General features: G+C 45.6%; 1 protein-coding gene across 5 annotated transcripts in view; it reads left to right on the top strand.

The window, feature by feature from the left end:
• Positions 1 to 17927, top strand: part of vps13c (vacuolar protein sorting 13 homolog C) — a 288791-nt gene that overhangs the window by 173932 nt on the left and 96932 nt on the right. For all 5 annotated transcript variants that reach the window (XM_078429970.1, XM_078429968.1, XM_078429967.1 and 2 more), the window contains 6 exons: positions 4684 to 4773; positions 5968 to 6123; positions 10373 to 10637; positions 13227 to 13387; positions 14402 to 14523; positions 17277 to 17574. In XM_078429970.1, coding sequence (XP_078286096.1) covers positions 4684 to 4773; positions 5968 to 6123; positions 10373 to 10637; positions 13227 to 13387; positions 14402 to 14523; positions 17277 to 17574 — 1092 coding nt within the window. The remainder of the gene's footprint in view (positions 1 to 4683; positions 4774 to 5967; positions 6124 to 10372; positions 10638 to 13226; positions 13388 to 14401; positions 14524 to 17276; positions 17575 to 17927) is intronic.

Raw genomic sequence — 17927 nt, 5'->3', positions numbered from 1 at the left:
AGTTTTAAATGGCCTCCCCATTATTCTAACACTGTGGCCCCTGGTTCTGGACTCGCCCAACATTGGGAACATTTTCCTGCAACTAGCTTGTCCAGTCCTTTTATAATTTTCTCTGTTTCTATAAGATCCCCTCTCATCCTTCTAAACTCCAGTGAATACAAGCCTAGTCTTTTCAATCTTTCCTCATATGACAGTCCCGCCATTCCAGGGAACAGTCTCGTGAACCTACGCTGCACTGCCTCAATTACAAGGATGTCCTTCCTCAAATTAGGAGACCAGAACTGTACACAATACTCGAGATGTGGTCTTACCAGGGCCCTATACAACTGCAGAAGAACCTATACTGAAATCCTCTCGTTATGAAGGCCAACATGCCATTAGCTTTCTTCACTGCCTGCACGCCAACTTTCAGTGACTGGTGTACAAGGACACCCAGGTCTCGCTGCACTTCCCCCTTACCTAACCTAACACCATTGAGATAATAATCTGCCTCCTTGTTTTTGCCACCAAAGTGGATAACCTCACATTTATCTATATTATACTGCATCTGCCACGCATCTGCCCACTCACTCAACCTGTCCAGGTCACCCTGCAACCTCCTAACATCCTCTTCACAGTACACACTGCCACCCAGCTTTGTGTCATCCGCAAACTTCCTAGTGTTGCTTCTAATTCCCTCTTCCAAATCATTAATATATATGGTAAACAGTTGCGGCCCCAACACCGAGCCTTGCGGCACTCCACTCGCCACTGCCTGCCATTCTGAAAAGGACCCGTTCACTCCTACTCTTTGCTTCCTGTCTGCCAACCAATTTTCTATCCATGTCAACACCCTACCCCCAATACCATGTGTTTTGAATTTAAGACATCTGAGCTGACCTCCCAAACAGAACATGGATGGAGTTCCTCTGGTCTTTATCCTTCACCCCACCAGCCTGTGCATCCAACACATCATTCTGCATTGTTGCCACCAGCAGTCACATCTTCCCATCCTCACTCCTTTCTGCTTTCTGCAGATTCTGCTTTCCCCGTAACTCCTTGGTTCACTCACCCCTCCCTCTCCCCAGACACCACCTCCCACAACTGCAAGAGGTGAACACCTGTCCCTACACCTTCTCTGCCACACCCATTCAAGGATCTCCAACAGTTAGCAATGGCCTGTTTCCTTTATCATCGTTACTTTTTTGCATACCTTTCGTTCATTGTTCTTTATCTCTCCACATCATCATCTATATCTCTCGTTTCCCTTATCCCTAACCAGTCTGAAGAAGAGTCTCGACCCGAAACGTCACCCATTCCTTCTCTCCAGAGATGCTGCCTGTCCCGCAGAGTTGCTCCAGCACTTTGTGTCTGTCTCCAACACCACTTCCATGTGAAAGAGATTTACATGCAGCTCTTCCAAAATTGGCTATTTCATTTGATGCTGTCGATGTGGCCTCCTCTACATTGGTGAGACCAGCATAGACTGGGGACCGTTTCCCCAAACACATGCACTCTGTTTGCCAGGGCCAGCTTGGTTGCTTGCCACCTTCCTGTTCCCATGTTGACATGCCTGTCTTCGGCACCTTCCACTGCCAGAGTGAGGCCCCTGAAAAAATACCATCTCGTATTCTGGTTGGGTAGACTACAACTCAACGGTACAATCACTGAATTGGCCAATTTCAGATCACCTACCCTTCTCTCTACCCATCCTTCCTCCCCCCCCCCACATTCCCACCCCCTTATGCACACCTTTCTTTCTGCTCTCCCTGCCCCTGTTACCCAGTTCCTTTCCCCTTCTCCATCCGCACATCACCCTTCCAGCACTACCTTGCATCCCCCATTTTTCAACCCATCTCCCCTTCTCCTCTGCTGTTCTACATTTCACTCCACATCTTCCTTATCAGATTCCACCATTTGCGCCTTTTTGCCTTCTCCATTTTTCACCTCCATGCTGGTTACTATCTCCTCCCAACAGTGTCGTCTGCCAATCAGCCCCTCCTGACCTGGATCTACCTATTTCCCAGTTCTTGCCCCACCCCGTCCCCTCACCTCCCTCGACCAGTTCTCGCCATCAATCTGAAGAAGGTCCCCGACCCAAAATGCCTCATGTCCATTTCCCTCCACAAATGCTGCCTGACCCATTGCGTTCATAGGGCTGTTTGTTTCCTGAAACTATGGAAGCTGCCATAGGGGATGGTGGAATTGGATACCATTATTACATTTAAAAGGCATTTATACAGGCAGTTTTAAAAAAGAAGCCAAGCAGAGAAGGATATAATCAAAGTGCAGGCCAAAGCGATTAATGTAGATGGGCATAAAGGTCAGCATGGGCTTGATGGGTTGAACATGCCATTACTCTGATTCTTAAGCTAGTGTCCTTGTGGAAGGTTTACTAATGCTTCGGTGTTGAGATTTAAGATAACGGGCAGGTGGAGGGTTGACATTGGAAATAACACCAAAATGTATGAAAAAGGATCGAAAGTCCCTGTGAAATGCAACACAAAAATGAGCCTATTGGCCCACATTAAGAACACATTTTTATATTAATCCAGCTCCTAACCTATTTTATTCTTCCTAAATTTCCATCTCTCCAGATACCCCAGATTCAACCACTCACCAACACAATAGGGCAATTTAAAGTGCCCAGTTCATTGATACGGTGAATTGAATGGCTGAAAGCTGGCTTCTAGGACAACTAATGTTGTGCCCTGATTCAAAAGAGGCGACTGGGATAATTCCTGGAAACTACAGACCAGTGAGACTGGCATCATTGTTGGAAGTTGTTGGGAGAAGATTCAGGGGGTCATCACTTACATTGGTTTGTAAAGGCAGAGACTGATCAGGAGGAGTCAGCATGGTCTTGTGCCGGGGAAATCACGTCTCACTAAATTTAATTGACTGGGAATATTGAGGGTAGAATGGTCGACATTATTTCCATGAACTTCAGCAAGGTGTTTACAGGTTTTGTAGGATGCCTTAACTTTCTGTGCCAACGGCGATCTGAGGCATATCGGCCAACTGGATCCAACATTGGCTTGGTCATAGGTGGCACTGGATATTGATGGATGGATGGTTTCCTGACTGGAAGTGGTGTAACCTTTGTAACAAGTGGTGTAACCTGAACAAGGGTCTCAACCTGAAACGTCACCCATTCCTTCTCTCCTGAGATGCTGCCTGACCCGCTGAGTTACTCCAGCATTTTGTGATTCCTTCGAGGTGTAACCACAGCGATTAATGCTGGGACACCTGTCTCTAATATATATAAATGACTTGGATGTGAATGTAGATGGTCTGATTAGTACATTTGCAAAATACACCAATTTGAGAAGGTTGTTTAATGGTACAGTGGGACATTGATTAGCTGGAAAGGTTGGGCAGAGCAGTAGCAGATGATTTTAATTCAGTCGAGTGTGATGTATTGGGAAGTCAAGTACTGGTAAACGGCAGAGACCTGAGCAACGTTGTTGTTCTGGTTGTCCTTGGGATGCAAGTCCAAAGCTTGCTGCAAATGGTGACACAAGTGGATCGGGCGGTGAAGAAGACATTTGGTGTGCTTGCCTTCATAGGGCGAGTCATTGAGTAGAAGAAATGGGATGTGATGATGCAGCTGAACAAAACATTGGTTAGACTGTACGGAGCTTGTGTGTGCAGTTCTGGTGACCATACTACAGGAAGGATGAGGTAGCATTAGAGAGAGTGCAGCAGAGTTCACCAGAATCTTGCTTGGAAAGGTGATGGCCATTGAATTCCCCACAGAAGGCTGTGGAGGCCAAGTCAATGGATATTTTTAAAGCAGAGATAGATAGATAGATTCTTGATTAGTATGGGTGTCAGGGGTTATGGGGAGAAGGCAGGGGAATGGGGTTAGATAGATCAGCCATGATTGAATGGCGAAGTAGACTTGATGGGCCAAATGGCCTAATTCTGCTCCTATCACTTTGACCCTATGACCAGCAATTATCTCGATTCCCTTGCTACTTCCAGTGTTGCTTCCAAGTGTTTAACACAGAGGAGCACTGGTTCATTATCTGAGGGAGGGTGGTGGGTGCAAAGCAGTAGTGGGTTTCTTAATGCCATGAGACTTCATGGAGTCAGGAATCATTGTGCTACTGCCTCTGGTAAGTCTGTCTTCCCAAAGGCAGAGTCTGATGGAGGAGTTTGAAAGATTATACAGTTTGATTCAGAGTGTAGAATTCTTATCAATCTATTGCAAGATTTCTCTGAGGAAGTGTTCACCTAATCTAGACACTAGTTCCCAGATGTTTGTGAGCACTTTGCAAGATCAACTGGGTCAACTCAACCATTTGAAAGACTTGAGCACAATTTTGGTCCTAGTGCCAGACTGACAGGATGTCACACCTGCCCTTGTTGGTGAATATAAATGATCTTACAATCTTAAATTTAAAAAGAGGAGGGTTCTTCACACCTATTTAGGACAGTATTTATCATTAACAATGCCAAAACAGGCAACATACTTTTGCATGGAAGCCTGATTTATGGAAATCAGCAGCTCAATTTTCTGTGTTATAACATAACTACTCTTCAAAATGTTTCCTTGGTTGTAAGCCTTCTTAGTGACACATTGAACCACATTTTTGTTTTGAACAGTTTTAATCTATATCTAGTACAGGGAGTATTTCTGAAAAGACAAGACGGTTATTTGGTGCGCTTCTGAAATAAAATTAATTTGCTTCATCCTAGGTCCTTTATTATAATGAACTGAATGCAGTGTGGGAGCCCCTCCTGGAGCAAGTGGTTCCAGGAGAGAAAAGATGGAGTCTGAATCTGCAGGTAATTCGATACGATAGAACTTTATTCATCCCCGGAGGGAAATTGGTCTGCCAACAAAACATAACACACAACTAGGTATACGAAAACTTGAAATTAAAGTTAAATTAAAAGTGAAAAAAAAAGTAAAAGACAAGCGACTGCTGGCTGGCTGCCGTGTGCACAGCGCCTTCACCGGAACAAACAAACAAACAAACAAACAGACTTATCCCCCGGGCAGGGGATCTTTAGATTGTGTGGCGATAATGTCCAGACCATTTCATCAGGATCAGCTTTGCTCCACAAACTTTCTATTGTGTATTGTCCAGTGATGTATGTCATTTTAAAAAGACAGGTTTGAAAGGCTGTGATAATAAGTTAGAAATAGAACCTCAAAAACCCTAAATTATTATGCTGACGTTAAAGTTAGTCAGAAATGTATGTGATAATTGTGCGGCCTTTTATTATGGGCACATCTTGGAAATGTGGGCAGCACAACCTCATCCAGTGCTGGTTATATTTTTTCACTATGTTTATTTCATATTGTTTATGTCCTATTAAAACACCACTGTTTTGTTTTTTATTGAAAGTACATCAAGTACATCAACTTACCTTTTTCTCTTCTGGCATTTTTGAAATTGAATTTATTGCTCTGAACCTTCAGGTTCAAGTTTTTATGCCAGTTTATAACCAAGACCCTCAGTACCTCAAAGTTTAGATGATACTGGATTTAGTTTAAAATCAATCGGAGCTGAGTTATTACTGAGGGAGAGAGGTGATGGGCTGAGTGATGCATTGATTCTAATTTTTAGTTTAGTTTAGAGATACAGCGTGGAAACAGGCCCTTCGGCCCACCGAGTCCGCGCCGACCTGCGATTCCCGCACGTTAACACACATGGGACAATTTACAATTTTACCAAGCCAATTAACCTACAAACCTGTACGCCTTTGGAGTGTGTGAGGAAAAAGAAACCACGTGAGAAAAGATATGCAGGTGACGGGGAGACGATACCAACTGCATACAGACAGCATCCGTAGTCAGGATGGAAGCCAGGTCTCTGGCGCTGTAGGCAGCAGCTCTACTGCTGCACCACCGTGCCACCTTCCTGCTACTTGCTGAGTTTATATGCAAACTTTGGAATTACTTTTTCTTAAGTATAATTCCAAAATGCTTGTGCCGTGTTGGATTATTTGTGTCTGTTTCTGTTTCATGGTTAGATGAAAACCAACACAAGAGCAGACGCCTCTCTCCTTCCGGGTGACGACTTCCTTCCCATCCCTGATCCACAGACTACCATTACCATTTCTTCAAAGGACGTGCTGAATATCACAGTATCCAAGTGCAGCATGAACGTGATGAACATCTTGGCCAAGGTGAAATAATGTGGTTAAAACACAAAGATTATATGCGGTGTTTGGCATTGTAACACTGTTTAGCTTTTACAAATCAACCTCAGAGAAAGTTTGCAACTCTCAAGTTTTATATATAGTGCAGTTTAAAAAAAGTATCTCTTTTCACAATATAATCAGCAATATCAACATAGAGAGACATAAAGAACTGCAGATGCTGCGATTCAAATGCATTTCAAAAGCATTACATTTTAAATATTGATTGTGCGTAGGAACATAAGAACTGGAAGCAGACTCTAGCCCATTGACCTGAAATAGAAATACACTCTCTGACATTGTCATTCACGAGGATCATTCATTTTTAGGATGTTGATCAGCAGGGCAGGTGGGCCGGGGAATGGTTTAATGCAGATAAGTGTGAGGTGCTGCATTTTGCGTAGTCAAACCAGGGCAGGACCTTCACAGTTAATGGCAGGGCTCTGGGGAGTTTTGGAGACCAGAGGGATCTAGGAGTGCAGTTACATGTTACCTGAAATTAGATGTCACAAGTAGATTGGATGGTAATGGAGGCGTTCGGTTCATTGCCCTTCATCAGTCAGGGTATTGAGTGTAGAAGTTGGGAGAGTTTGTTATAGTTGTACAAGATGTTGGTGAGGCCTCATTTGGAATATTGTGTTTAGTTTTGGTCACCCTGCTATATGAAGGATGTTGTAAAGCTGCAAAGAGTACAGAGATGATTTATGATGTTGTTGCCAGAACTTGAGGTCCTGAGCTATACGGAGAGATTGGGCAGGCAAGGACTTTATTCCAATGAGCACCGTGGGTTGAGGTCTGATCTTACAGAGGTGTACAAAATCATGAGGGGATTAGATGAATGCACTTATACCCAGAGATAGAAAATCAAAACACAGAATTCATGTGTGTAAGGTGAGGGGAGAAAGATTTAATGGGACCCTGGGGGCAGCTGTTTCACACATGGTGGGTATATGGAACGAGCTGCCAGGGGAAGGAGTTGAGGCAGGTATCACAACAACATTTAAAATACATTTGGACAGAAAGAAGGTGAGACATGAGGGAACGGAGACTTAAAAAGAGTACCAAAGGCCAGGTTCAAGTGTTTACCGTGAAGGTCGGAGAGAAGCAGCAGCCAGAAGCAGCCAGAACGAGTATTGGCTGGAAGTAGGTGAGTCAGACTGAAAGAAGATTTAAAAAGAATGCCAAAGGCACAGGTTCAAGTAACTTACAAATTAACCCTAAAGTAGTTTAAGAAAATAACTGCAGATGCTGGTACAAATCAAAGGTATTTATTTCACAAAATGCTGGAATAACTCAACAGGACAGGCAGAGAGAAGGAATGGGTGACGTTTCGGGTTGAGACCCTTCGTCAGACTGAGCCTGTGGATCCTCAGCCACACATTCATTTTTCCTATCTTCCTATTCTTACCCTCACTAGCACGAGGTACTGGAAGCAATCCTGAGATCACTACTCTGCAGGTCCTGCTTTTCAGTCTTCTGCCCCATTCCATAAACTCGTGTTGCAGAACCTCCTTCCTCTTCCTACCTATATCATTTGTGCCGACATGCACAACAACCTTCGGCTGCTCCCCATCACTCTTGAGGATGCCATGCAGCCGCTCCGAGACATCCTGGACCCTGGCACCAGGGAGGCAACACACCATCCTGGAATCTCGCCCGCTGCCGCAGAATCTCCTATCCGCACCTCTGACGATGGAGTCTTCCACCACTATGGCTCTGCCTGACGTCACCCTTCCCCATTGAACCTCGGCACCAGGGTTGGAATCACAGCCCTGGCTACCACTCAATCCTGTTGTGTCGTCCGCTCCCAAGAGAACGTGTTTACAGTCGGCACAGCCACTGAGGTCTCCTGTACTCCACATTTACTCCTCTTTCTCACAGTCACCCACCTTCACTCTTCCTGTATCCTTGGTGTGACAACCTCACTGAAGGTCTTCTCCAGGAAGCTCTCGTTTTCCTAGATGGTCCTGAGGTCATCCAGCTGCTGCTCCAGTTCCCCAACACGTTCATTGTCTGCAGGTGTAGTTTCCAGAAGCACCAGCAGTGTCCCTGACTTCCCACATCCTGCAGGAAGCACACTGCACCAACCTGCCTGCCATTTCTTCAGTGGGCACAAAATCACAAATTTTGAATCAAGTGTAGCCTCTTCGCCTCCGCCTCCTGAGCCAAAGCCCCTGGAGCCAAAGACTCACACTTTACCTCCCAAGGCACTTCACCCCAACAAGGCCGCTCCGCTACAGCTGTGCTTATTTTTATCTGCTACCTAATCAACTATAGGGTTTTTATTTCATAAAATGCTGGAGTAACTCAGTAGGTCAGGCAGCATCTCAGGAGAGAAGGAATGGGTGACATTTCAGACCCGAAACATCACCCATTCCTTCTGTCCTGAGATGCTGCCTGACCTGCTGAGTTACTCCAGCATTTTGTGAAATAAATACCTTCGATTTGTACCAGCATCTGCAGTTATTTTCTTATACTACTTGTTTCTCCACTGCGATTTCTCCTCAAGGTATGTCCACTTTGAAGAAGTTCTCCTCCTCTCTTCGACGAGAGTTTAGCAACATGCTCTCTCGCTGCTCCCCCTCTGTGATTTCTCCTGCCCTCCTGCTCTACGACCACATTTTGACACAGACTCGCTACCACAGCCACATCTGCTTGCACCTCCATCTTCTGCCTCGGGGTTTCCAGACCTCCCAATTCGGACCCAACCCGGGGAGAGGGAGCCACTCACCCCGGCCCCGTGCGGCCATCGCGGCGGCCAGCAGCAGGAGAGCTCGCCTCACCCCCCCCCCCCCCATTGGCCGCCACTCCCGTAAAGGGTGAGTCCCGCCCCCCTCCGAGCGGCAGCCCTCCCCTAACTGTGCACGTGCGGATCCGGCGGCCATCTTACGTAAGTATTAGATTAACCGGCCCCAACTGCGCAGGTGCAGAGCCGTTGGGTTCCCATTGTGACGTCAAACACGGCTGACGGACAGGGCAACTTTAAAAATATAACAGCCATTTGAACCGCAGGACAATGGTGACTAAGGTGGGCCTAAAATTGTTGCGCTATCGTGTACCGTTATGGCTGTATTTTGGGTAGTACAAATGTGCAATCAAATATATATATATATATATATATATATATATATATATATATACGAACAAACAAGATGAGAGTTTTAGTAATCTGCCGATAGATGGGAAATAAGGAAATAGTGTGCAAAATTAGAGCACATGGTTTTGGGGGTAGGATATTGAAATGGATAGAGAACTGGTTGGCAGGCAGGAAGCAAAGAGTTGGAATTAACTGGTACTTTTCAGAATGGCAGACAGTGGCAAGTGGGGTGCCACATTCTCTGCCACAGAAGGCAGTGGAGGCGAATTCACTGGATGGTTTCAAGAGAGAGTTAGATTTAGCTCTTAGGGTTAATGGAATCAAGGGATATGGGGAGAGAGCAGGAACGGGGTACTGATTTTGGCGGATCATCCATGATCATATTGAATGGCGGTGCTGGCTCGAAGGGCTGAATGGCCTCCTGCACCTTGTTTCTATGAGATATTGCCTATATATAGACGAAAGATTTTGAAGAGATTTTGAATTGAAATTTATAATTATTTTATGAGACAGTGCTGGGTCAGATGTAGAGGACAGCATGCGACAGTCGTCCCAGATTCTAACGCTTCAACAACACCTTAACCGAATTTATTTGATGCTGCCTGACCCGTTGAGTTACTCCAGCATTTTGTGTCTACCTTCGATTTAAACCAGCATCTGCAGCTCTTTCCTGCACATTTATTTGATTCTGTTCTTTTTTGCAGGTATTAATAGTGCATAGCAGCAATTAAAAGATGTGTTCAATCTGTTGGCTGCCATTTTAAGTAGCAGAAATTAGTGTAGCTTTGTGGAAATGTTAATTCGTTTGTTCAGTGGTAAACTTGTTGCGGGCAATAACAGATAAAGCTGGAAATGATCAGTAGGTCAGGCAGCATCTGTGGGAAGAGAAGCAGAGTTAATGTTTCAGGTTGGAGACTCTCAGTCAGAACCGAAAAAGAGAGAAAAGATGTGTGAAGCTGTCGAGTGGGTGTGGAAGAGGAATATCTCTGCTCAGGTAAAGCCATGGGGATAAGCTGTATCTCTGGTGATCCGGTCAGTATGGGTGCTGTTGTGAGGCAAGAACGTGGATGGAACCTGGGAAAGAATATTTCTCTCCTGCCTTTGATAAATGTTTGCATGAAATCTGTGACTTTTCCACAGGCATTTTCGGCAGGAACAGACTCATCGTTTAATTACCTACTGAAGGATCAGGTTCCATACACCTTAAAGAATGCCCTGGGCATTGCTCTAGATGTGCATCACTCCTCAAATCTACATGTTGTTGGTTCCACCACGGATCAGAAGGTCCATCGTCTCGATGTGGGGCACGTGCTGGAGCTGGAGTATGCGTTGGTGCAACCCAAAGCTGAAGGGAAGCTGTCCATGTTGCAGAGGCAGGAGAGCAACCTCTACACTGTGACCGTGGGTAAGTTGGGCATTGAGAGCACGTACATGCACTCAAATTGTCATTGGAAATGGTCAGCATGGCCTCTCAAACCTTTTACACCATTTAAGACAATAGACAATAGGCAATAGGTGCAGGAGTAGGCCATTCAGCCCTTCGAGCCAGCACCGCCATTCAATGCAATCATGGCTGATCACTCTCAATCAGTACCCCGTTCCTGCCTTCTCCCCATACCCCCTCACTCCGCTATCCTTAAGAGCTCTATCCAGCTCTCTCGAAAGCATCCAACGAACTGGCCTCCACTGCCTTCTGAGGCAGAGAATTCCACACCTTCACCACTCTCTGACTGAAAAAGTTCTTCCTCATCTCCGTTCTAAATGGCCTACCCCTTAATTCTTAAACTGTGGCCCCTTGTTCTGGACTCCCCCAACATTGGGAACATGTTTCCTGCCTCTAATGTGTCCAATCCCCTAATTATCTTATATGTTTCAATAAGATCCCCCCTCATCCTTCTAAATTCCAGTGTATACAAGCCTAATTGCTCCAGCCTTTCAACATATGACAGGATCTTAATTGGCCAAATGTGAAGTAATTTCTCTTGTAGGAGAAGCAAGAACTATTAAACAACATTTTAAAATAACTATATTTTTAATATATAACAACTTTTTTTGTCTGGTTGAAAGGCAAGCTAGGAAACAGGCTCTTGGTAGGAAACAGGCTCTTCGGCCCACCGAGTCCATGCCGACGATGCTGACCACAGACCACCTGTTCACACAAACTCTGTGGTATCCCACTTTCATGTCCACTGCCAACATACATCAAGGGATATGGAGAAAAAGCAGGAATGGGGTACAGATTTTGGATGATCAGCCATGATCATTTTGAATGGATCGAAGGGCCCAATGGCCTACTCCTGCACCTATTTTATATGTTTCTACATCAGGGACAATTTACAGAAGCCAATCTACAAACCTGCGCACCATTGGGATGTGGGAGTGAACCAGAGCACCCGGGGAAAACCAGCGTGGTCAAAGGGAGAATGTGCAGACTGCATCTGAGGTCAGGATCAAACCCGGGTCTCTAGCGCTGAGAGGCAGCAGCTCTACCAGCTGCACCACAATGCTTCATTGGTTCTATGCTATCTGTACGGGGTTTGTGCGTTCTTCCCATGACCTGCGTGGATTTTCTCCGAGATCTCCGGCTTCCTCTCACACTCCAACGACGTACAGGTTTGTAGGTTAATTGGCTTGATATAATTGTAAATTGTCCCTAGTGTGTGTATGATAGTGCTAGTGTGCGGGGATCGCTGGTTGGCGTGGTAGGCCAAAGGGCCTGTTTTCGTGCTGTATCTCTAAAACTAAAAACTAAAACTTAACCTATCTACATTCCTTGTGGCCACCGTCTGTGGCCAACATCACGAGCTGCCTCTGTGCCATCAGCAGGTTTAGCAACAGTATCTTTGGTGCCTTCATCCACTCATTTGCACAGATTGAAGCATTATGAAGCCTCGTGAGCAATCCCTGGCACATCACTGGTTGCATCCCACCAACTGGAAAAAGACGTATTCCCTGAAGAAGGGTCTTGACCCAAAAGGCCACACATCCCTTCTCTCCAGAGATGCTGCCTGTCCCGCTGAGTTACTCCAGCATTTTGTGTTTATCTTCGGTTTAAACTAGCATCTGCAGTTCCTACACAAAGATATATTCATGTATTTTCTATGTTTCCTGTCAGCCAGCCAACGTGTAGCTTCCAACAGAACAAATTTCTGGTTTCTGCAATAAGCCTTGAGGTGGCACCTTATGAAATATCAGTGGGTTAATTAATATTGATAAACCAATGGGACCGTTGTACTTGCGAACTATTTCTAAAAAAACTAATCTTAACTGTTTCACGTAGAGTGCTGGTCATGATTAAATTCCTCTGGAATCTTTCTTACCAAGAACTGATGATAGTTCTGCATTAACTTGTGCAAATGCTAAGTAAAATATGAAGATGTTTTTCTGAAAAGTGCTGCCAATGTATTTGATTTATCATCCTACCACAACCAGAGCAGTCCTGATCTACTATCTACCTCTTTGGAACTGCCTTGGACTATCCTTGTTTGGACTTTGTTGGCCTTGTCTTATCATATCATATCATATATATACAGCCGGAAACAGGCCTTTTCGGCCCTCCAAGTCCGTGCCGCCCAGCGATCCCCGTACATTAACACTATCCTACACCCACTAGGGACAATTTTTACATTTTACCCAGCCAATTAACCTACATACCTGTACGTCTTTGGAGTGTGGGAGGAAACCGAAGATCTCGGAGAAAACCCACGCAGGTCACGGGGAGAACGTACAAACTCCTTACAGTGCAGCACCCGTAGTCAGGATCGAACCTGAGTCTCCGGCGCTGCATTCGCTGTAAAGCAGCAACTCTACCGCTGCGCTACCTTGCACTAAACGTTATTCCCTTATCATGTATCTACACGCTGCATATGACTCGATTGTAATCATGTATTGTCTTTCTGCTGACTGGTTAGCATGCAACAAAAGCTTTTCACACGACCTCGGTACACATGATAATAAACAAAACTAAAACTAAAACTCAACTTTATTTCCGCAGTGCCATGTAATTACACAGAGGTGGCAAATATCCCGATGGCGATGCCCGGGCGGCGTCTGTACAATGTCCATTGTCCCAACAGTCAGCATTCAGTATCACTTGTGGTCCAGATAGATGCTGTGGAAGGTGATAAAAGAATTGTCATCCGGTCCCCTCTCCAGGTAATAGAGCTTTTCTTCATTGATTTCTCTAACTTCAAGTAACCCTTGCATCCCCTCTCCCTCCGTCCCTCCCCCATCCTAGTCGCCCTACTAGTTTCAATGTTGTCCTGTCTGTATAACTCGTTATCATCTACCCCTCAGCCAACAGTGGCTCCATCTTTCCTTCATCATCGTTACTTTTTGCATATCTTCCATTCGTTTGTCCTTAGTACCGTCCATATCTCTCGTTCCCTTTTCCCTGACTCAGTCTGAAGTTGGGTTTCGACCCAAAACATCACCTATTCCTTTTTGTCAGAGATGTTGCCTGACCCGCTGAGTTGCTTCAACGTTTTGTATCTATCTTCGGTTTAAACCAGCATCTGCAGTTCCTTCCTACACAAGGTGACGAAGAGGGATGGGTTTAGTTTAATTCAGTTTAGAGATACACATTTCTTCATTGTTTCCTACATTGTGAAAGGGAACAAGGTGGAGAAGAGGCAGACACTAAATGCTGGAGTAACTCAGCGGGTCAGGCAGTATCTCTGGAGAGAAGGAATGGGTGACGTTTTGGGTCGAGATCCTTTCTTTCCTACACAAGGTGGCGAAGAGGGATGGGTTTAGTTTAATTCAGTTTAGAGATACACATTTCTTCATTGTTGTTCACTTTAGGTCTCCATATCAATGACACTGTCAGTATTGTCTTCAAAGCCCTACTAATACAGTGAGTTAGTTTATTTGAGATTACTATCCACACTGTGAGGTGAATTTGATGCAAAACGAGACCAAGTTGCATTTTAGGAAGCGCTGGAACCAGGGAAGGGTCGGTGACTCTAAATGTTTCCTGTCTTGATCTGTAAAGTGAGAGAGCATGGAAACAGGCCCAATTCATCCGTCCCACTCACTGCTCTTCCCAAAGATACTGCTTAACTGTCTGCCCCTCTGGATTACTCCAGCACTTTGCTTCAAAATTAAGCCAGCTGTAGTCAAGTCAGAGACTGGTGTAAATAATGAATTGCTCTGTTTTATTTTTCATAGATAAAGAACCACTTCTCCATCTCCTTTATTGTCTGTAAATTAGTTCCGTCTGGGCAGTCACTGGAGCAGATTGGTGTGGTCAGTCCAGAAGCGGAGTTCCATGTGCCTTTAGACTCGTACAGGTGGGGAACTTTTTAAAGGATTTGTATATGTTGGAGTAAGGAGGTGAACCAACTGTATCAGATAGGAGACAGACGGAAAGTGCTGGAGTAACTCAGCGGGTCAGGCAGCATCTCTGGAGAGAAGGAATGGGTGATGTTTCGGATCGAGACCCTTCTTCGTGCTAAAATTGAATAGTCTGAAGAAGGGTCTCGACCAGAAACATCACCCATTCGTTCTCTCTAGGGATGCTACCTGTCCAGCTGAGTTTCTCCAGCATTTTTCTGTCTTTCTTCGGTGTCAACCAGCAATCTGCAGCTCCTTCCTACACTAATCAGACAGGAGCACAGATCGCGGCTGGAGAGGGATGGTTCTATTGGAACTGCCAGTGTGCCCCATTAATTACTCAATATTATGCATTTGTGTCAACAATCATCTTCACCATTGTATTCTTCTCTAAATTATTGTATCAGACTGGGTGGGTAGCCACTGCCGAGAGATACCATCATCAGAGTCTGTTACTTATTAATGATCAGAAGGTAATGGAGGCATGAGACTGCAGATGCTGCAATCCTGAGCAAAAAACAAAATGTTAGACGAACTCAGTGGGTCAGGCAGCATTTGTGGAGGGAGATGAACAGACTACACTTTGGGTTGGGACCCGTGTTCAGACTGATGTAGTAGAAGGGAGAAAGCTGGAAAAGGGAGGTCAGGGCAAGGGATGGGGCAAAAGCTAGCAAGTGAAGTGTGGATTACGGGTGGATGAAGGGATTAAAAGTACCATTAGCAAATTTGCAGATGATACAAAGCTGGGTGGCAGTGTGAACTGTGAGGAAGATGCTATGAGGTTGCAGGGTGACTTGGACAGGTTGTGTAAGTGGGCGGATGCATGGCAGATGCAGATTAATGTGGATAAGTGTGAGGTTACTTTGATGGTAAGAATAGGAAGGCAGAGTATTATCTGAATGGTGTCAAGTTAGGAAAAGATCTTGGTGTCCTAGTGCATCAGTCACTGAAAGGAAGCATGCAGGTACAGCAGGCAGTGAAGAAAGCCAATGGAATGTTGACCTTCATAAAAAAAACCTAACCTAGACCCCACCTTGCCTAGCAACTACAGACCCATTTCCAAACTGCCATTCCTGTCAAAAGTCCTTGAAAAGGCAATCCTAAACCAATTAGTGCCCTACCTGCACCAAAACACCAAAGTTTCCAGTCAGGTTTCAGAGCCCACCACAGCACAGAGTCTGCCTTGTTGAAGGTACACAACGACCTGCTTCTCGCCATCGACACCGGCGACTGCGCAATCCTGCTCCTTCTCGACCTCAGCGCAGCGTTCGATACAGTGGACCACACCATCCTTATTGACCGTCTCCGGTACGCGGTTGGCATTGATGGCACTGCCCTGAGCTGGTTCGCTTCGTACCTCAAAGATAGGAGTTTCGCCATCAACATAGGCAGTTATTCCTCTGCTCCAGCTAGCCTCTCCTGCGGAGTTCCACAAGGCTCCATCCTAGGCCCCATTCTCTTCTCTCTATACATGCTCCCCCTTGGCCAAATCATTCAAAGGCACGGCATTTCTTTCCACTGCTATGCCGATGACACTCAGCTTTACCTCCCCCTGAAACCCAACAACCAGTCAAATTTAAACAGCCTCTTACACTGCCTTGAGGACATAAAATGTTGGATGGCACAGAACTTCCTCCAATTAAATGAGAGCAAGTCTGAGAGCATCCTATTCGGCCCCCCCGACTCCATCAAATTGATAACAGGCAGTCTTGGAAGTCTATCCTGCCTAGTCAAACCGCATGTCAAAAACCTCGGCATGATATTTGACTCTGCATTAAAATTTGATAAGCAAGTCAACGCTGTGGTAAAAGCTAGCTTCTTCCAACTTCGAACCATAGCTAAAATCAAACCTTTCCTCCAATTCGACGACACAAAAAAAATTATTCACGCTTTCATTTCCTCCGGCCTAGACTACTGCAACTCCCTATACACTGGGATCAGCCAATCTTCCCTGTCCCGCCTGCAACTGGTCCAAAACGCCGCAGCGAGACTCCTGACGGGTACCCGTAAAAGGGACCATATCACCCCGATTCTGGCCTCTCTCCACTGGCTCACTGTACGGTACAGAATCAACTTCAAGCTCCTCCTATTCACGTATAAAGCCCTAAATGGACACTCCCCCCCCACATCAAAAATCTTCTAACCCCCCTCTCTAACTCCAGGTCCCTCAGGTCGGCCGACTTGGGGCTACTCACTATCCCGCGGTCTAGGCTTAAGCTCAGGGGTGACCGCGCTTTTGCGGTTGCAGCTCCTAGACTGTGGAACAGCATCCCTCTCCCCATCAGAACTGCCCCCTCCATCGACTCCTTTAAGTCCAGGCTCAAAACAGCACGAAAACAGCCCCTTCGGCTCATTTTGCCCATGCCAACCAAGATGTCCCGTCAACACTGGTCCCAGCTGCCCGCCTTCAGTCCTTATCCTGTAAACCTTTGTATCCATGTACCTGTCCAAATGCCTTTTAAATGTTGTTATTGTACCTGCCTCAATGACCTCCTCTGGCAGCTAGTTACATATTCCCACCACCACTGTGTGAAAACGTTATCTCTCAGATTCCTCTCACACCTTAAACCATGCTCTTTGGTTCGCGAATCCTCTACTCTGGGTAGAAGAAAGTAGATTTCTTTCTTTCTCTTTACATGTTGGAATAAAGCGGAAGGTTCACAACCTATGGTTCATTGTATGAAGTATTAAATGTTGTGTTCTGTTTTAGAGACCACTTGTTTTTAAAGCCAGCAGGAGAGCTGGAGAATAAATTCAAAGCATCAACAACGTACATCACATGGAAGGAAGAAATTCACAGGAGCACAGAGATTCAGTGCATCCTACAATGTCCCTCCACTGACACTGGCCATTTACCGCTCATCGTAAACACCATTGCCATTCCAGACGAGCTGAGCTTCATCAGTAACCTTGGTGAAGATGAGTGGGATCCAGCCTATATCATTCATCTCCGCCCCACAGTTATCATCCGGAACCTTCTACCATATCGTCTCACCTATATGTTGGAGGTTAGTGCACAGTGGCACAGCGGTAGAGTTGCTGCCTTACAGTGCCAGAGAGCTGGGTGATATCCTGATTACAGGTGATGTCTGTACAGAGTTTGTACGTTCTCCCTGTGACGGCGTGGGTTTGCTCCGGTTTTCTCCCACACTCCAACTACTTTAGATTTGTGGGTTAATCGGCTTGGAATAATTGTAAATGTCCCTGGTGTGCGTATGATAGTGTTAGTGTGTGGGGGTTGCTGGTTGGCACAGATTGGTGGGCTGGAGGGCCTGTTTCCACGCTGTTACTCTAAACTAAACTAAACTGAACTAAACTTCATGGAATGTAAAAGCTTTCAGTTATTTGTCTTCTTGCTAAC

This window comes from Rhinoraja longicauda, chromosome 38 (genome assembly GCF_053455715.1).
Source record: "Rhinoraja longicauda isolate Sanriku21f chromosome 38, sRhiLon1.1, whole genome shotgun sequence".
In the NCBI taxonomy this organism is placed as follows: Eukaryota; Metazoa; Chordata; class Chondrichthyes; order Rajiformes; family Arhynchobatidae; genus Rhinoraja; species Rhinoraja longicauda.
Note: the sequence above shows the minus strand (reverse complement) of the source record. Positions and strands in the feature narration are given on the sequence as shown.